We start from the raw sequence: 20,602 nt of genomic DNA, 5'->3' as shown, positions 1-20,602 counted from the left end.
TCTGTATTATTCCGAGATAAATAATTACCAGCCATTGTTCCTAGTATTGTTTTGTGCACATGTGTATGTAATTTTACTTGTATATTTTTACGTTTTCTAAGAGCTAATCCTAAGGTAGAAAATGGTCTCTTTAGTCTGTGTTCACTAAAGCGCCTAAGCTTTCCCCAGCGTGGATGGGTAGCGGAGACGGTGTCAAAGGTGACTCCCCTGGAGAGCTGAGGCCGCAGAATCTCTGGTCGGTGAAGGATGAGTGGGGTAATTGCTGCTCTTCCCCTCCTCCCACCTGGGTTGTCGATCTTAATTTAACTTCATGGCTCCTTGTTTTCATTGACCAGAGCACTTCAATTTTTGTGAATTCGTTTAATGTTAAAACATTGTAATTACTTTTAAAATAATGGCTTCAGTCGTTATAAAATTTGCTTTTTTAAGTCTGGTAAGTCCACACACTCTGCCTCTAATTTTGGAAAATGTCAGCATAGTTAGTGATTACATTTGCTCATTAGAAATTTACATTTTTTATTTTGTATCCACAGGGGAAGAAGAACTAATAGGAAATTCTAAGAAAACTCTCATTTACACTTGTTCATAGTCAATAAAAAAGAACTCATCTATAATTAGTTTGCTATGTAATAAATACTATCTATCTTAGCAAAATAATACATTATCATCTTTTCAATATGTGTTAAATGAAGATAGGTCCAACTTGATTTTACTTCTTAGACATCTTCCCTTTTTAGAAATCCTCTCAGCCTAGATCGTCAGAGTTCACGTTAGGAAAGCACTAGAAGGCGTTCGTCCTCCTAGGAGACCGCTGTGAAGTAACCCTGTCGCCTTATAAAACTTAAAAGTATTTATTTTTATCTCAGCGGGTGCCGGTCTGTTCTGGGTGGCCCGTGGCTCTGTATCATCAAACTTCTCATGCTTTTCTGTGTTCGTCTCCATGGGAACTGTGAAATAACAATCCTTACGGAAGGGCTCCATCTGATCTCTGCCCTTTCACCGCTTGATTTTTCTTTTTCTACTGACGTCAGTCTTGCACCTTTAGTGAGTTAAATTAGGTATGCGTGCTGAGGAAGTTTTGTAGTCGGTAAATGCATCTTATTTTCATTAGCTTGTTTCATAACTCGGGAAACAACACACTCGAAAGGTCAGTAGTTACAAAATCACTACGACTTTTTAAACTCACTTTTTCCACCTCACTATACCCGATTGCTTAGGTAACAGCAACAACAACAACAAAAAAAAAATCTAAACTTCAGATTGCTCTAGATAGACAAATTATACAACCCTGTGCCGAGTAAAAGTGCCCTTGCGGTAGCGTTGCTTCGTGTTGATGGTTTGTAAGCCACTGAATCTCAGACTCACATTTCACCAGCTGTCATTAGCTTCCATTTAAATATTTTCTATGTAAGATAAAACTGCAGTTCGGCCATCCTAATTTATACCTGTGCATCTGAGGCTCTTGGGGACTAAACGCCACTGCGATGCGAATGCCCTTAGAAGTCACTCCTCATGTCCTCGGGTGAGATGGTCCCTGCAGACGGCACACATAGCTACAGGGGCAGCCTCCAACAAAATCTCAACTAGACGCTGAAGCGTTGTACATGTTTAAATGTGGTTTACGGAAGATTTCTTTCTTGCTTTTTGGGTACAGATATTTGTTTTATGGATTGTTTTAGCCATTGAAGGTGATCTTGGTTTCAGTGCTTGTTATTTTAATTGTTCTTCTCATCTCTTCATTGCACTTTTAAACATAACTGGTTTTCTTTTTTTCCTCTTAAAAATATTTGTTTTTAATTGTACACCAGCGTGTGTCTGTCTCTGCGTGTCTGTGTGTATATGCTTGCCTCCCACTTCTGTATTGGTTCCTACAAGGACCAGGAGAAGCTGTCTGATTGACTGGAGCTGTAGTTAGGTTACAGGAGTTGGGAGTCACCTGATGTGGGTGCTGGCAACTGAACTCTGGTCCTCTTCAAGACCAGCACAGTCTTTTCTACTCCCCCTCACCTTTGGAAGGTAAAACTGTAATTTTGATTAAGAGGGTGCAGTGCACACAGAAGTAGAGCAAGTGCACAGACAGGAAGTGCGCTCGAGCAAGCGCACAGACAGGAAGTGCGCTAGAGGAAGCGCACAGACAGGAAGTGAACTTGGTTTTTATTTTAAGGCAGGTGGTACTGCATCTTCTCTCCATTCACCCAGTCCACCCACAGTCTTTAACAGTTGGCTAATTTTGAAAAGATGGACACAAAGGAACTGAAGGAATGCAGGAAAGAGACACTTTTCAGTCTTAGCCACCGTCCCATCTCTCCTGCCCCTCTCCCTGCTTTCCTTCAAGGAAGCGGATTAACTCTCAGCTCCCCAAGGCTTGTTCCCAGGGGTGCCTGGTTATTTATGGTCATCACAGCTCTCTTTGCCCGCCCTTCGGTTGTGTGCGTCTAGCCGACGCTCCAGAGCAGATGCTTCGGAAGGAGTATTCTGCTCTGTGCCGTGAAAACCCCTGCTGTAGACCGCTGCGCGGGGGACTGTGGGTGTGGAGTTTGTCTTAGCACAGCAGCGGAACTGTGTTCATTCCTGTAGAATCCTTTCTGACAATTCAGCGCCCGCCTTTGTATCAGAAGTGTAAATAGCTTCCGTCTTAAGTGGCATGACATAGGGCCGTATGGAGCAATTGCGGAGCTGCAATTTAATTCTGGTGTTTGAAGAATGTGCTAAAGTTAGAGAATTGAGTGGTTCCTTCTGTAAAATACAACAGTGCGCCAGGCCTCCTCCCTATTAGCCGGTGTTACTTGGGCCCTTTATTTTTAAAGACATTTCAGCATTCAGATTCAGACATTTAATTTGAAATAAAAAAAATCTCTTTTATCTGTAAGTTTTATTTTTTTTGTTTGTTTATTAATACAGGGTTTCTTTGTATAATCCTGGCTGTCCTAGAAATAGCTCTGTAGACCAGGCTGGCCCCAGACTCTGTCTCCCAAGTGCTGGGATTAAAGGTGTACGCCGCCACCACCCAGCAGTAAGTTTTATTAAAACATTTAATTTTTATATTTCTTATGATTCTTAGTTTACTTGGGCTCTTTTAAGGAGAAAAAGTAATTTATGGGTATGTGGGTTGGGTATAATGTAGTATTTAGAACATAATATGTATATTAAAATTATCTAATAATGTTTTGTTTTCATAACCTTGTCCATGTGGGGCATTGATTTCTATCCACATGCCTTGCTCCACCCTGTCATATTATAGTAGTGACCTCCCACTGATATTTAGGAGTCAAGGATTGGTGAGACACAGGTGAGGAAATAGTAATGAGAGTGGAATGAAAGCACTGACCATGTACAGGGCGGACGGGAGATTCTCAGAGACCATGACATTTGAGGGTGAAGCTGACGGGTCTGGTTAAGAAGGCACAGCAGTGTGACCTCCTGGACAACAAGTAATGGATGATCATTGCCCTGCTGCTGGCACGATTGACTGAGACTGGATGCGGAGCAGCCTGCAGTAATAGAAGGCCATGCGGTTTCCCAGAGGTGGTTAATGTTAGCTGTCCCTTCCCACAGTCCGTCCTTTACCCTGCTCTCCCAGCCTCTTGTCCATCTAATCCTCCTATTCTAGTTGCCTCTTATCTCCTCAAAACTCTGTGTCCTTCCCTTCCTTGGCAGATCTGCTCCTCCTTCCCGGTTGCTGCGGTTGTTGTGATTGAAACACACAGAGAACACCCACATGTAACAGAAAACATGCAATACTTTTCTTTCAGGGTTCAGGTTGCCTTGCTCAGGATGATTGCTTCTAGCTCCACCCTTTACCTGCTGAATAATTTGATAGTGTAAATGCAGCCCATTTCATTACCATCCATCAGTTAATGGACATCGAGGCAGTCTCCTGTTCCTGGCTATCGGGAGTAGAGCGGCAGCAAGGGTGGGTGAGCCAGGCATTCTTGTGGTCAGGTGTAGTCTTTGGGTACATGCCCAGGAGTGGGGTAGCTAAATTTTGAGGTGGGTCAGTTTCCAGCTTCCTGAGGAACCAACACACCGATTTCCATATTGGCTGTACAAGTTTGCGCTCCCACCAGCAATGGAGGAGTGCTCCCCTTGCTCCCCATCCTTGCCAGCATGAACTGTCATTGTTTTATTGAACTTGACCATTCTGACTGGGGTAAGATGAAATCTTAGAGACTCTGGATTTGCATTTTCATGATGACTGAGGTTGAACATTCCTTGTTCCTCAGCCATTTCTGTTTAGTTCTGTGCCCCGTTTTTAAGTTGGGTTGTTTTCTTAATGTTCAGGTTTTTTAGTTCTTTATATGTTTTAGATATTGCATCCACTGGATATGAACCTGGCAAAGATCTCCCCATTCTGTAGCCACTTGACTGCAAGTCTGGTGTCCTTCGTCATTCGGGGGCTTCTCAGTCTAGTGAGGTCTCGCTTGTTAGCTGTTGGTTATTGTGCCTGTTCTGTTCAGAAAGACTTTTCCTGTCTCTGTCAACAGCATGTTTTCAGAGTATCTGCTCTGAGGTTCTTGATCCATTGGGAGTTGAGTTTTGTGCAGGATGAAAAACAGGGATCTATTTGGATTCTTCTTCATACAGCTACACAGTTTGACCAGCACCATTTGTTGATGAAGCTGGCTTTTCTCCATTGTGAATTTTTGGGTTCTTTGTCAAAAATCAGGTGCCTATAGGTGTGTACACTTATGTCTTGTTCTTCAGTCCAAGTCTGTTAATCAATGTGTCTTTTTATGCCAGTACAGTGCTGTTTTTGTTACTATTGGTCTTTGATACAACTTGAAATCCAAGATGATAAGACCTCCAAAAGTTCTTTTATTTTTCAGGATTGTTTTGGTTCTCTTGTTTTTTGTTTTTGTTTTTTAAAGTTTGTCTTGGGGTGTCTGTGTCTCTCTGTGTGTATTTTAATATGAAGCTAAAGATTGATTTTTTTTCAATTTCTGGGGAGAATTATGTTGGAATTTTGATGGGGAATTGTATTTCACAGGATAGTCATTTTTTGTAGTATTAATCCCAGTGAACCATGAGCATGGAAAATCTTTCCATCTTCTGATATCTTCTTCAATTTATTTAGTGTCTTCAAATTTTTATTATACATGTTTTTTACTTGGTTAGTTAGTCCAAGTTTTTCTGTTTGTTTGTTTTTACACTCTCATGGAAAGTGGTGTTTCCCTGATTTCCTAGCCCCTTTTTTACTTGTCTAAAAGAAGGCTACTAATGTGTGTGTGGTGATTTTGTGTAGTACTAGTTTAATGAAAGTTTTTATGTACTGTGGAAATTTTCTGGTGGTGTTTTTAAGGACCTTATATATTTGCATATCATATGCAAATAAATGTACTCTGACTTCTTCCTTTACTTTTTGTATCCCCTGAGCTGTCTTATTGCTCTAGTTAAGAGTTCTGCAGTGACTAGGGATGGACAGAGCGGACTTTTCCTCATTCCTGATTCTAGTAGCAGTGCTTTGGATTTCTCCCCCTTTAGTCTGATTGGCTGTGGGCTTGCTGTAAATTGCTTTCATTGTGCTGAGGTCTGTTCCTTGTCCTGGTCTCTCCATGACTTCTGTCATAATGGCTTGTTAAATTTTGTCAAAGACTCTTTCTGCATCTAATGACATGATCATGTTTTTGTTTTCAGTGGATTTCATTTTTTGATTTTCATAGATTGAGCCATCCTTGCATTGCTGGGATGAAGCCTATTTGATCACAATAGATGATCATTTTGGACTCGGTTTGCAAGTATTTTGTTGAGTACTTTTGTGCCACCAGCTCACTTCTACCTTGTCTTCAGTGCCTGAAGTTTCCCCTTGCGTGTCCTGCAGTCTGTTGGAGAGGCATACTTCTCAGGGTTTTGTCTGGTTTTCTAAGGTTTTATTCCTAGTTTTATATCAGTTTTGGGTTTTCTTTGGTGATTCTATTTCTTTGTTGAACTCTACTTTGTGGTTTGAATTGGTCTTATTATTTAGTTCAGCTCTTGGCTTCTGCTTTCACCGTCTTCCTTTATCCATCCTCTTCAAGGCCCTTGCAGGATTCCTTGTGTTGTACTTCAGGTAAACTGTTTCTTGGGGCTAAAACAATAGGGGTCCTGGCCTCTGGAGGAGGCATATTGTCGGGGCTGCTCATGTTGGTGGGTTTGCACAGGGCTCTAGGCTTCTGGAGTTGTCCTTGGCTTAGGTAACTGGTCTTGTCTCTATTGTGTGGGTGCCCTGATCTTGGTTTGCTCTTGCCCACTCTTCATTTTAGCCTAGTGGGGTGGCCATGGGCTCCTTGGTAGAAGCAGTCCTAAGGGTTCTCAGATTCACAAAGCAACGGAGGTGATGTGGAAGGGTTGGTAGCGGAGAGCTGTGGAGACCCTGGGTTCGCACCGTGAGAAACACTAGTGCTGTGACTCTTTCTCCTTTATGTGTGGCGGAGCAGGCGCTCCCTGTGTGGCCAGCATTGAGCTATGCAGAGCCTCACCTCACTGTCCCGAGTGCTGGGGTTCCAGGTACACACTACCACACCTGGCTATTTGGATGTAGGTTTCTAAATGTCCCCGAATACTGTGTGATTTGTGTGTCTTCTGGTGCCACAAATGAAAACTTTGATGCTGGCCTTCTTGTTAAAAACTTGATGACTAAAATTTTTAAACATTTTTCTTCCAAAAATATTTTAAATTTTAGGATTTCCGGTGGAAAATGATTTTAGTCTTTGATTTTAAGAAATGTTTCTTGGGGCCTAGAAAGTTGACTCTGTGGTTAAGAGCACTGACTGCTTTTCCATAGGACTGTGGCTGTGGTTCAATTCCCAACAGCCCCATGATTGCTCAGAACTGCTCGTAACTCCAGTTACCGAAGACTGCCTCTCTTGCCCTCCGTGGGCACCACACACACGGTGCACACATATGTACCCAGCCCAAATACTTGCACATAGGAAATGATTTAAAAATCTCTAGAGAGGTTTGTTCTTTTTCTGGAAGAGAGATGTTTCTCTTTGTGTGGTGAAGCCCCATTCAGCCTCCTTGCTTGGATGACAGGCATATTTCACCATGCCTGATTAATTTCTGTTTTCAACGTTCTCCTTTGAAGGTGAGGTAAGTTAAACTAAATAATTCTATGGTGTTTTATGTAAATACTTTAATGGCATGATAAAGGTCATTACATGTTCTGTGTAGTCTCACATCGTGTTTATACCGTACTTAAGGTGCAGAGGCTCTAGCATCTCCAGAAGGTTTGACTGTCAGCAGATTCTCAGATTGTATTCTAGTGAGGCTGTTTCTCTGCGGTAGGCAGTGGGTCTGAGCAGGAAGAGTCTGTGCTAGTTCACAGCCATGACCGTGTTTGGACCTCCATGCTTGGCGGAGGATTGGTCTTAATGCTAGAAGGGGTTGATTAGTGACTGTGTGCCTTTAGAGATGGGCAGTCCTTCCGCATCTAAAGTGCTTGCTTCTTGTCTGCCCACAGGTACTACGGTAACTGCCCTGAAGCTGTTCAAGAACCTGCCTGTAAGGAAGCAGTTCTACTCAACCGCTAAGAAGTGTAAAGACGAACTCAAACATGTACAGGATCTCCTCATAAGCTACGCTGTCCTTATCCCTGACCTCAGGATTATTTTTATACATAATAAGGTGAGCAATTTTTATAGCAATCTAATGAAGAGATGATATATCCTGTATCAATCAGTTAGATGCATGCCATGGAGTAGACATTCGCCGTATCCCACAATCCTACTTCGTTTGTGAAGAATCTAATCACCAATGTGAAGACAGTGAAGGTGATTCTGTCATATGGAAAAGCCGTCATAGCTTGACCTTTGCCAAGAAGCCAAGAGAGCCATTTCCAACTTCCATCACCCAAGGACTGGGAGAAGGAGCCGGGACTTGACCTTCGTTGGAAGTGGATCTCGGTTTTCCCAACTCTCTTAGCTATGAGAGATAATTTCTTTTATTTACTTGTGCAGCTTGTGTGTTTTTGTTTTTGTTTTCTAACCCTGTCCTGTCGGTTTTGTCTTTATTGTAAATGGAGCACTGAAGACCTATGGGAAGTCTGCTAGACTTCCAAACCGTACTCTTTATGGCTCTTGCTATCAGTGACCCAGGAGCAGCTCTGGGTGCTTCCCTTAGGCAGCTCTTCTTCCCCCTTTGATCCTCACCGTGGAGCAACGTCTCTCATCTTCCAGAGTTACTTAAGGTTTGCTAAAGGCCACTCTAGCTCATTTCTTTCTGATTTTCAAAGTAGGACTGATGAAGTAAAGGGTTTTGTCTTGTGTGTCACATCGCAGAGGAAAGGTTTATGTCCTTCCTGAACCTTCGTTTTTCCTGGATTCCACACAAGCACATTAAAGCAGTCAACGGAAGGAGACCAGCTCACATAGCAGTGGATGGGGAGTGGGGACTTAGCATTTCCTGAGGATCTGTGTAGACCAGGCGCCTCAGTCTGTGCTCTCCTCACTGTACCTGCAGATGAATTGGCAGTGTACCAAGACGAGGCTGCCTGGGAGCTGACCTCCGAGAACTCGAATGTGTTGCTGAGAGTTGCACAGCTGGTAAAGGGTTGAGATGGGATTGGGAACCTGGCATAGCTTGGAGGGCAGGTTCTTCACACTTTCCTGTGTTCTCTTTCAGTTTTACATGTGTGCCGTTCCTCTTCATGCTTTAGAACCCTTACAGAAACTGCAGTAAGCAGTATTGCCTGGATTTATATGAGAAACTTAGAGCTCAGAGTGATAAAGGAATTCTTTCTTGTATTTTAGTGAATAATTGTGTTCAACCACAACTTTTAAAATTATTTTTTTATTATACGATTTTAATATTATAGTATAATTTTATTATTCCCCCTTCCCTTTCCTACCTTCAAATCCTCCCTTACACCTCTTTCTGGTGCATGGCCTCATTTTTTAATGGTTACATACATATCTGTATATGCATATATATATTCCTAAATACATTTGCTCCAGTCTTACATTGCTTTTTACTAACTGGTCAGAAGAATCTTTATGCCATGTGAAATGTTTATGATCAAAACCTTTAGTCATCTTAAAAAAAGAAAGAATTAAGGAGTCGGCCACCTGTTCCTGCTGGCAGGGCTCTCTACCAGATGATACCTTGAGACCCTTCCAGCGCCGCCGCCGTGCTGAGGCTGGACGGAGGCTCCTCTGCTAAAATAACCCTGCGACCTCTGATCCAGAGGACATTTAGTAATTAGAAGTTAAGTGTCTCCAAGTTAAGAGAAGACCAAGGTCAAGAGAAACGTAGTCCAGAAGGGGAGACTGATTGAAGAGGAGAAAGAATTACACGTTCATAAACAACCACGAGTACAACTAAAGATCATAATTGAAAGAGAAAACGAGGGGGGATCAGAGCAGGTGGTGGAAGTGAGCAGACAGGAGAGTTGACCAGATGAAGCGTTCCCACTCATTCGGGGTTGGGTGTGTGTGTGCTAAGTTTCCAGGTTTATGTGGTGAGCTAATGTTGAATTATCAGAATAGGCATTTTCTTCTGAGAATGAAAAGCAACATTTTTATTATATGCTATATTTTATTGTTGGGGGGGGCGTCACAGAAATTACTTGAAGTAAATTCAAGTCCCTCTGTGGCCTTCAGTCATTTCAGGGGCCGTTCAGATCCTAGGAGGTGTGTTGAGAATGTTATACATGGACACAGTAGGTGATTACTCAGATCCACTAGTAAAATTGCTGGCTGTTGTAACCACGATCATCTACTGAGTGAGATAAGCTTTCTACCTCCAAACCTGTTTCCACAACTCTTCTCCTTTTTAAAAATAGCACTAGTATACTTCAATTCAGGTTACAATCCACGGTGAAGCCTTCCACATGGCATCGCCGCGTTACCTAAGTCTCCACACGGAGCCCGCCCGCTCTGCTCGCAGCTGCTCTCGTAAACACGCTGACTTCCATCACGGTTTCCGTGAGGAACCGTTGTCCTTGTCTAAAATTTAAACATAATGATATTGTGTGTTTACTTTTTCTGCCTTAGAAACACATAATATGAGAAGTACTCTGGCTATTTTGATAACTTGGATTAGCTGGTGTTCCTTCTTTTTCTGAAGGTTTCACCTGCCAAGACATTCTCTGAATACTGATGATGTCGCTGCTCTTGCCAGTATGGTTATGTTAGAAAGAAGTATTTTTCTTCTTTCATCACCACGTTCCTTGAAAGCAAATTGAATAATGAGACAGCCAAAGTGGATTCAGCGAGTTTATTTAAAGTAGATATTATTTGGGGAATTGCTGGGGCCATTTCTCACATAAGCACTGCAGTTTAAGGTTTAGTCATAAGAACTAAATCCTCGTGAAGTCCTACTCCATGTATTTTTGCTTCTAAGGAGTTGTTTCTCGGAATTAAAAGGGCTTTTTTAGTCTGACAGTACTGAAGTTCCTGATTATTGCCTATGGATAAAAAGGACTGTGTAGATCATATTTTAGGATGTTATGTTTGTGATTTCTAATGAGGGCTGCTTCCACTTCATAATCGTTGGCTTGTCAATGCTTTAGTTTCCCCTGCCGTTGCTGTTTATATCACAACCACAGCCTATTCTCCGCCTCCCTAAACTCTCTCACCTTCGCTCTCCCCCAGATCTGTTTCCCCTCAGAAAAGAGCAGACCTCCTAGTGACATCAGTTATGATATGGTAGGGAGCTTTCTTTTCTGGTCCAACCTATTTGGTGTTCTGTAAGCTTCTTCTATCTTTTATAGACGTCTCCTTCTTTAGGTTAAGAAAATTTTCTTCTATGATTTTGTTTAAATTATTTTCCAAGCATTTGAGCTGGGATTCTTCTCCTTCTTCTATTCCTGTTATTCTTAGGTTTGGTTTTTGCATAGTGTCCCAGATTTCCTGGGTGTTTTGTGTCAGGAATTTTTTAGATTTAGCATTTTCTTTGGCTAATGTATCTATTGTTCTATCATTATCGTTAATGCCTGAGATTCTCTCTTCCATCTCTTGGTTGTTGGTGATGGTTGCATCTACAATTCCTTTTTTTGAAGAGTTTAAAATTGATCTCTCCTGATTTATACTTTCTGTGGTTGAATTTTCTGTAACTCTATCTTATCTTATATCCTACGTAATCAATAGAATCTCCTGTTTGTATTTTTTTTTCAGGAGCAATTTGCAATCCCCAACAAGGCAAGCTGGTTTTGTTTTGTTTCATCTCTTCAAACATTTTTTCTAAGATATCTGTGTTTGAATCAGCTAAGATACCATCCATATAATAGTTAATTATAGATTGAGGAAACTATTTGTGAATATTTCCAATAGCTGTTGTACAAAATATTGACACAAAGTGGAGAAGAATTTTCCCGATATCTTTTAACAGTGTGGGAATTATTATTAGTAAGCACTGTGAAGGCAGATTTTTCTCTATCCTGTTTTTGGAAAGGTAGAGTTAAAAAACAGTCTTTTAAATCAATCACTATAATAAAACATCCTTTTTTTTTTTTTGATTTTCAAGACAGGGTTTCTCCGTAGCTTTTGGTTCCTGTCCTGGAACTAGCTCTTCTAGACCAGGCTGGCCTCAAACTCACAGAGATCCGCCTGCCTCTGCCTCCTGAGTGCTGGGACTAAAGGTGTGCGCCACCACCGCCCTGCTAAACCATCCTTTAGGTAGTAGGGAAGGCAAGGGGATTCCAGACTGTAAAGTGCACATTGGCTTAATCACCTTATTAATAGCTCTTAGATCTGTTACCATTGTCCATTTTCCAGATTTCTTGTAGTGGCAAATGTAGTCAAGTTCAAAGAACTAGTCAGTTCTTCAACATGTTGAAACATTTAGCTGCTCCTGTACCAGCTGTTCTAATGTCTGCAAATTCTCTAATGTGAGAGGCCTTCGTTCTACCCAGACAGGTTTGTCAGCTAACCATCTTAAAGGTGGGGCTGTTGTGGCTTGTTTATGTACAGCCTGAATGTCCAGTGACTGTTCTGGATAATACTTCCTAATATTTCTCTTATTTTATGGTTTATTTCTGAGATTAGAAAAAATGTTATTGCAGACGGATCTCTGTGAGTTCGAGGCCAGCCTGGTCTACAAGAGCTAGTTCCGGGACGGGCACCAAAGCTACAGAGAAACCCTGTCTCGAAAAACCAAAAAGAAAAATTGTTATTCTGGGTTTTACATTGTCGTAACAAATCATGCCCCATAAATTCATTGCTATATTACTTAAACATGGTTTTAATTTCCCTACCTGTTCTTTTGGCCCTATACATTCATCCTACCTTGTACTTTGTTTTACCTGAAATAAAGTTCGAGGCCCTAAGAACTGAATATTTACCTTCTGATGAGGCCAATCTGGATGCCAAGATGTTGGTGAAATTATCGTTACACTTGTGCCCATGTCTAGTAGATCTTCAGTTAGCTTTAGCCTTTCCTTATTTATAGAAGTTTGCCCAAATATTTGTTTTATGATCTCTCCTGAAAATTTTGTTTTATCCTAGTGAAGCTGTTCTGTCTTCCAGAGAAGCATGAGTTTTAACAACAGACATAAAATATCTCAGTTATTCTGTGGATGAATTTCCCCAATGCTGACAGGGTATGATTGAATCAAATTTGATTTTGGAGCTTGGGAGAGGCTCCCTGAGGCATTTCCTGGGGGAGAAGTGTTGTCTTTCCTGTCCCTTGTTGATCTGCATTCATTAGGTCAATGCCAGTCTTTGTTATACTCTGCATATTCCAGAAGGCTTGGGCTTTCTGTTTGGATCATCTCTAGAAAAAAGCATTGTTTCTAGGAATGCTCTGCCTGCAATCCCTTTCAGATGACCTTATTTACCACATTAAAACATCTGACCTTTATTTAAAAAAAAAAAAAAAGGTAGAAATCACTTCTCCTAACCCAAGTTTCTTCATAAGTGTGAAATCCAATATCAGCTGTATTTTGAATCCATTCCAAAATATAGGTGCTGATCTTGCCTTTAATGGCCTAATTGCCTTCTTGCATTCCGTAGCTTCTGGGTTTGGTATTCATTCTATTTACAGAATTATATTACGAAGTCAATATTTGAAAAAAAATATATCAGTGCAGGCAGGCTTCTTTTGGGCCTTCACTTAGTCCTCCTTCCTGGTTCTTCAGTCCGGTCCCAAGCACTCACATCCTTTGTGTGGCATAGGGCCAAGATGTGACTGTCAAATCCATACTGTCTTTGCAGATCAGCATACCGGGGAATTTCCATGCCTCCAGACCTCCGTCAGTGTCCTAATGACCCTGCTTCCTTTCTCCACCATGTCTTCTACTACAACTAAGAAGCAGCTTCCAGTATCGCTGTAGCTAAATCCTTCAGGCTTGTGGGATAATTCTGTTCTGAGTTGCCCATGAACTTAACATCTGCTTCACAAAAGGTGACTGCACACCACGTGAAGTGACTGCTTCTGTTGTAATAGGAGCGGTGGGGCTGCGTCCCCAGCACCCCGTCCGCCTGGCTAGCTTATGCCTTGAAATAATTACACGGACACTGTATTCTTTTAAACACTGCTTGGCCCATTAGCTCTAGCCCTTACTGGCTAATTCTGATATCCTGATCAACCCATCTCTAATAAACTGTAGCACTGGTCTTACCGGGAAAGATTCAGCATGTCTGACCTGGCGGCTTGCTTCATCATGTGCATCTGCCCAGGAGCGGGGAGAATGGCGTCTCTGAGCTCACTTCCTCTTCCTCCCAGCATTCTGTTCTGTTTACTCCTCCCACCTATGTTTTAACCTATCAGGGCCAAGCAGTTTCTTTATTGCTTAACCAATGAAATCAACAGATTGATATATGACACTCCCACATCATGCTTCCTTAAATCTCTTCAAATTTAACATTTCTACAGGATCTCATAGTCTTGGGGGTGCCTGTCATCTGGTGGCCATTCCGTATGGTGACTGGATAAATTATAGTTGATTTTCTAATAACCTTGGACCATTCTTTAGTCTTGAAATACAGTGGTGCAGGGAGTCCTGCTCTCAACTCCTCTGTCTGTGTGTGGATATATTTTTTTTTTTAGTTTCATTAGTAGATCGTTCTAAGGATTGTATCTTATCCAGAAGTTTTTCGTATTTGGCACCAATATCAAACCACTTTTTAAAGATAAAACATGGATTAGCTACCGAACTGGTAATAATTATGATCAACATCATGCCCTCTTTATCCAAATCAGCTTTTCTGGCTAGAACTGGTGCCCATGCTCAGAGGTGGGAGAGCAAGATTCCCTCCGTGGTCCAGCCAGTGGCCTGGCGTGCTTCCTGCATAGCCTGCCAGGATTGGACAAGGCAATGGTTAGACCTTTCTATCTGGGTACTACTTTGGGGAGGGTGGGAGGTGGTTTCCCAAACAATTTAAAAAGGGAAGAGGTTAACCCAATTTCCCACCAGTCTCTAGGACAACGTTTGTCAGTCCCCTTTGACTTCTGTTCTTCCTTTATGTATGACCTGGGCTCTATGGCTGTACACACACTGTCATTTTCGGTTAATATGTAATGCTTTTGTCAAATGTTGAGATACTTTGTCAGACCCCAAAGCTAGAGTCATTCCAAAACTAGGGATACTTTTCTGAAGAAATTTCTTAATAACTGTTATGGAGCAGTCTCTGTTCAGGTGGGGTCAGCCTCTACCCATCACAGGAAGGTATCTATACACACCAGCAGATATTTATAGCCCCAAACAGTGCCCAGTGTTCCCAGGCCCATTTCCTCGAGCCCAAATCCCTTGTGGGTGGTGGGGGTGGGTAGGGAGGGATTGTCTGAACACAGGAGGCTCATCTGAAAGTGCTCCCTTTAATCAGGCTTTGCAAATCTGAAACGTAATAGCTGGGTCTGAGAAGCTCGTCAGTTTCTGTGGTCCCTAGGAGTGGGGTTTGGTGGAGAGCTCTAACCAGTCACCTTCCAGACATACAACAGCATCCATCATCCTTGCCTATCCTGTGTGCCCAATTCTTGTTCTCCCAGTCGATCTTGCCCATGGCGTGTTTCACGCAGTCTAGTAAGCAGAGCTCTGTTAGAGCTACCAAGACTTGGCAAGGTCCCACTGGTTCTGGGTTCACTTTCTGTGTGGCCAAGGCAGCCGTTCTGTAGCCTTTACCTTCTGGGGACTTCTGGTTTTGGTGTCCTTCGCAGTGGACAATGGCTACCCTCATGGGTAAACAGATTGTTTCTAATAGGGCTCAGATTTCTTTTCTTGGTAAAGCATATCAGTGTATAATACATGGTGATAACCTTGTCTCTCCCCCAGCAGAGTGTTTGACTCAAAGCTAAAAGCTCAGCATATTGAGCCGAGGTTTCCTGCACAGAGAGCCTCATCTTGGATTCCCTTTTGGACAAAACTGCTCTCATCTGAACAATACCTCATCTGGTGTTGCCACAGAGATGTCAGTCAGATCAGGCCTGCTAGACTGGAGCATCTCCTAACAGTCATGCAGGGCACCCATGTCGTTGATGTCTGGCAGGGTTGATCATTGGTGACTTGTGGAAATGGATGCAGGGCTGATCCAGAAGCAGCTCTTGCTATTGGGTCTTCCAAGCGAGTGTGGGGCTGTCAGGAACAGTTTGTTCCCCAAAGTTTAATTTGTCAGCTTCTTTCACCAGCAGGGTGATGACAGTTATGGCCCTTACACTTGCCAGCCATTCAGCTAGGACTGGGTCAAGTATCTTGTGAGACTGGTGGCTCCCACCATCAGGAGGAGCTGGCCACCAGAGACATGTGCAACAGGTTGGGGGAAGGTACCAGAGAGTGGAGAGCCTGCCAGAAATCATGTGTCTTCTAGGGGGCAGTGATGGCCCTTTCCATATATATCTATTTCTCTAACAAAGAACTGACAGAAACAATGAGACACACAACATATGCGGGGGAGGAGGGGCACGGCCATAAGAGAGGCATACTAAAGGTAAACAGCCGGCCACTGCACATTCGTACACCTGAGCGGACTGGGGAAGACTGGTAACTTCTCACAAGGATCCCGGACATGGAAGCTAAGGTCACACCCGTCTTCCCTTCTTAGTCCTCACCGGATGGTGCTTCCTAAAGACCAGATTTTCCTCCAAAGATGTTAAGATGATTTTAATTTGGGAGGTAGCAGTGTCAAGTGTCTCCTGAAAAGAAAAATTTCCCAGGACCTGAAATATCTCAGGGTGCATGTCCACTAGGAGTCTCTCAGCCAGTGTACTCTGCCCCAGTCCTGGGAGCCCCAAGTCCCCTAAGTGTCAGGGTCCAGTTTCTAGGGCTTCCAGAGCGTTGTATGAAACCCACCAGAGATGGCCACTCAGACACAGTTCCCAGCCAATTGAAAGTATTCCAGCTATCTGGGACTACATGCAGGTTTTCAGAACCCAAATGTAGTACCCATTGTGGTAAGGGGGTTTTAAAGGCAAAATCACATCCTGGTATCTTCCTCAGTACTGACGTGGGTAAGAGGAAAGCTCAGTGTTGTTTGGATTTGCATCTCCATAGTTATTTGGGCCAGTGAACACTTTGGAGATACTTCTTAACCACTTATATCCTTTGAGAACACTGTTTAGATCACACACCTATAATTTGAATGGGTGAGCGTCTGCTTGCTCTGACTGTACTTTTTTTCTTCCTGGAGATTAATCCTCTGTACAACTGGTAAAGGTACTTCCCTTTCTGTGCGCTCCCTCGTCACTGAACTGGCAGTTACTCTAGCTGCAAAGAAGCATTTTAGTTTTCTGATGTCCTTCTCATCAGCTCTTGGCCTGGTTCCTGGGTAAATGGTGCCATATTCAGACACTCCATCCCCGCACCTTTATCATGTAGAGTATTATAATGTAGCGTATTGCTTGTGCTTTCTTCTAACAGATTTAGTGTCTCAGGTTTCTTATTTACGTCTTTGATCCCTGTGGAGTTAGTTTTTGTAAAAAGCGATAGATACAGGTTTAATTTTATTCACTAAGGAACTTTTTTTTTCTTTTGGGTTTTCGAGACAGGGTTTCTCTGTAGCTTTGGTGCCTGTCCAGGAACTAGCTCTTGTAGACCAGGCTGGCCTTGAACTCCCAGAGATCCGCCTGCCTCTGCCTCCCGAGTGCTAGGATTAAAGTCGTGCGCCACCACTGCCCGGCAAGAACTTTTTAATGTCAGGTTAATCCCAGAAATAGTACTTTTAAAGTCAAATTGTTACCACACCAATAGTAGGTTTTATTAACTAGACAGACTGAAGAGAAAAACTAATAAAGCTATAGGCTAGCTATATTATTAGTTTGCCACTTGATGAGCAAACAGACAAAATTAGTAAAGAACCACACTGCTGGGTGTTCACTTGCCTGCTTCATTTACAGGGAGACACGGTAAGAGGTAGGAAGGAAACTCCCAAAGTAATCAGATATGATCATAACGCAATAGCAGCTTGATCTACAGTATCGCTTTATGTGGAACTAGAGACAGGAGTTAAGCTGCAGTTGCCTCGGGTTCTCAAGATTCAGGGACTAGTCGGGGAGGCTGGTCTGCAGGGGTTTCTGTGAAAAGCACTGAGAAATGCAGATATTGAGACAGAGCACGAAAGGACTTCTGGTTTGTCCTGCTTCGGAGTGGCAACATATGCTTGCTGACTTTAAGGCTTCGCAGTCAGCTTCATGAGATCAGTTATTGAGACTGGTGTCTAGTGTTTGCAGTCTCCTAGCCCGGAAGCACTGCGTACCTCCTGGTGAGCGGCTGTGGAGCGCGTCACCACAGCGAGAAGGCCAACTGCGTCTCTGCCTTCTTGATCTTAGAAACAAAAATTGCCACAGATTTTAATATAACGCTTGTGCCCTGTGGTTGATTGTGTTTTTACTCTTTTAGGGTCCCACCATCCAGCTCACAAGTAAATGCACACAGAGACTTGTTATTATGTATAAATGCTCGGCCTTAGCTTGTCTTGTTTCTTGCCAGCTTTTCTTAAATTATCCCGACTACCTTCTGCCTCTGGGCTTTCACCTTTCTCTATTTGCATATACCTTTCTTTCCTTCTTATTCCGTGTTTGGCTGGGTGGCTGAGTGAGTGACCCCTCTTCTCTCACTCTTACATCTTTTCCCCCCAGAATTCTCTTTCCTATTATTCTCTCTGCCTACCACCCCACCTGTCCTTTCTCCTGCCTTGCCATTGGCCACTCATCTCTTTATTAGACCACTCAGGTGTTTTAGACAGAGCGATACAGCTTTGCAGAGCTAAGCAAATGCAGGATGAAGGAATGTAACACGTCTTTGCCTCATTAGACAAATGTTCCACGGCATAAACAGATGCAACACATCTTAATATTCCACAACAGTGCCACAGACCTCTAGATTAGAAAATCACCTCCAAAATCGGGAAACATATTGGTTTCTCTTTTTTTCACCTCTTTTGTGTATTTCAGATTAGCAAGTTTTTCATCTGTTTCTTGTTGAATGTTTAGCACTGACTTAAATTGACGTGAAGCTTTGAGCTAGTAAATATAAGAAAACTTCTTTATTCTTAGTTCATACAGTGAGTAAAGATAAGAAACAAATTCCTGGCTGAGGATGTAACTCAGGCCGTAGAGTGTGTTGGAAGCCTGTCTGAGCTCTGTGAGAACAGGAGAGAGACTTTAAACTGTGTGATGAAGTGTTTCTCATCTACCTGTTTATGTGATTACATTAGTCTTTGTTTATAAGTCCTGAGCAATTATATGAATTTTTAAAAGTCTGAATGTCCCTCCCCATTTTCTATGTAAAGAGATGTCTTTTATACCTTGAGACAAATTTCTAGCTATTCTTTTTGTCTTTTGTCTTGTAGGAAAAAAAACCTCAAATATTTAGTAGTTTTAATATTAAGGGCAGTGAATTATGTGAACTGTAGGCCTTCCCACATTTTCCTTGTCATCTTAGAAAAGACTTACTCTTGTAGCATTAGACATGCCCACAGTTTGAAATTCTGAACATCTGTGTTTGTAGGGATGGAGAGAAATCTCGGTAGCCAGGAGCATTTGTTGCTCTTGGGAAGGACCTGACTTCAGGTCCTACCACCCATGTTGGGCAGCTCACAAAAGCTTATCACTGTAGCTCCAGGGAACCAGTGCCTCTGCCCTCAGTGGGCACCTACACTACACACACACACACACACACACACACACACACACACACACACACGTGAAAGTACAATAAAGACCAGTTCCTTAAACATAGCAATTTCATCTCATACAGCTAGCATCTATACTTTTTATTCTGAAAAGAATGCTTGTGGTCAGGGGGTATTTGCCTTAGCAGTGCCGTTTCTTAGTTAATTGTGCATTTTTCTTACAGAGTCTGCGTTTACTATCGAGGCTCACTCTTTAAATGCTCTTGTCACTTCATTCTCTTGGAATCGTGGACGGCGGTGAAGTGGGGTGGGGACAGCCATCTCTGCCTAACTGAAAGTCTTGAGACGGTGTGTGTGTAATAATATATTCTTGATGGGTGCTTCTGCACTGTCATCATCCCGGCCAGATCAGATCCTCACTTGGCACGCCCGATGCTCTGGCTCTGTGACCTAGATAGGAAACATATGGAGCTGCCTGTGTATTTTTAGCATATGGGAAGCTTTCGGCCTAAGGCAAGATATACGGATGGCTCGAGGAAGCAAAAAGATTATCTTTGTGTGCGTGACCTAGAATGAAGGTTTTTTTTTTTTTTTATATAGTAAATTTTCAGTTTCTTCTGGGTTCTCAGTTTTTATTGCAGTTGTTTGGTTAGCTCTTCAATAGTAAATTCTGTTTGGAAACAAATATGGCCCGGGCAAGAGTGGGGTTTTGCCCGTTAGCAGATTTTGCACTGTTCATTGCCAGGCTGAATGAGCCTAAGCTCAGGCAGTGCCCCAGAATTGGCTCCCTGGATGAGACACGGCAGCCCACAAGCATTGCCTATGACTTGGTGTCCCCCGGTTCACAGCAGTGTTCCCATCATGATTAAGAAAAAAAAATCATACTTTTTGTTGTAGTGTTCTTCAGATTTTTTAGAACCCACTTCCTAAAGTCATTTTATATACTGACCAGTAAATCCAGCACGGAGGCGGGGACCTTGGCCTTTATCAGCTGCTAAGATGTCTGCCCCAGGCGGCTCTCTACTATAAGCCAAGTGTGGCGCTCACAAGCTTCATGGGTACATTTCAAGTGCAGGTAACTGAAGTGTTTCCTTCACAATTTTAAATGTGTGTGACGGTGGGGACCTAACTCAGCACTGCCTTAGCTTGGGTCCAGTCCCTTGGGTTTGATCTCAGCAGAAAGAAGGGGAGGGGTAGAGTATGGAGAGAGAGAGAGAGAGAGAGAGAGAGAGAGAGAGAGAGAGAGAGAGAGAGAGAGAGAGGGCGGGCAGAAAGAAGTCGGTTCCCCTTTGCCAGGGCCGGAGAGGTCATGTGTTCCTGTGACTAAAGTTCACTGTGCGTTGATTCTTGGTTATCAGGAACTTTTGGTGTTGGTATTTCAGTCCCACACGGTTGCAGGCGGTCCAGAACCTTATATTGTCCCCTAACTCACCACAGTGGCCAGTATAAGCCCAGTGCTCATAACAGCAGCAGCCAGCATTTCTTTGTCTTTTTAGAGACTTAACGTACATGGAGGTGATATACTAGTCAGCCAAGGTGGTTTAAATGAAAATGGCATCTATAGACTCTGGGGAGTAGCGCTGTTGGGAGAGGTGACCTTGTTGTTACATTGTTGGAGGAAGTGT

The 20,602-nt window shown here is 42.8% G+C and overlaps 1 protein-coding gene across 11 annotated transcripts in view; it reads left to right on the top strand.

Moving 5' to 3' along the window:
- The window catches only part of Pms1 (PMS1 homolog 1, mismatch repair system component), a 90,362-nt gene that overhangs the window by 33,339 nt on the left and 36,421 nt on the right, over positions 1–20,602 (top strand). For all 11 annotated transcript variants that reach the window (XR_012908877.1, XR_012908876.1, XR_012908875.1 and 8 more), the window contains one exon: positions 7,439–7,602. Coding sequence is in view for 8 of the 11 variants with exons in the window: in XM_075956564.1 (XP_075812679.1) it covers positions 7,439–7,602 (164 nt within the window). In the remaining 3 variants the exon portion in view is untranslated. The remainder of the gene's footprint in view (positions 1–7,438; positions 7,603–20,602) is intronic.

This window comes from Microtus pennsylvanicus, chromosome 22 (genome assembly GCF_037038515.1).
Source record: "Microtus pennsylvanicus isolate mMicPen1 chromosome 22, mMicPen1.hap1, whole genome shotgun sequence".
Lineage (NCBI taxonomy): Eukaryota > Metazoa > Chordata > Mammalia > Rodentia > Cricetidae > Microtus > Microtus pennsylvanicus.
Note: the sequence above shows the minus strand (reverse complement) of the source record. Positions and strands in the feature narration are given on the sequence as shown.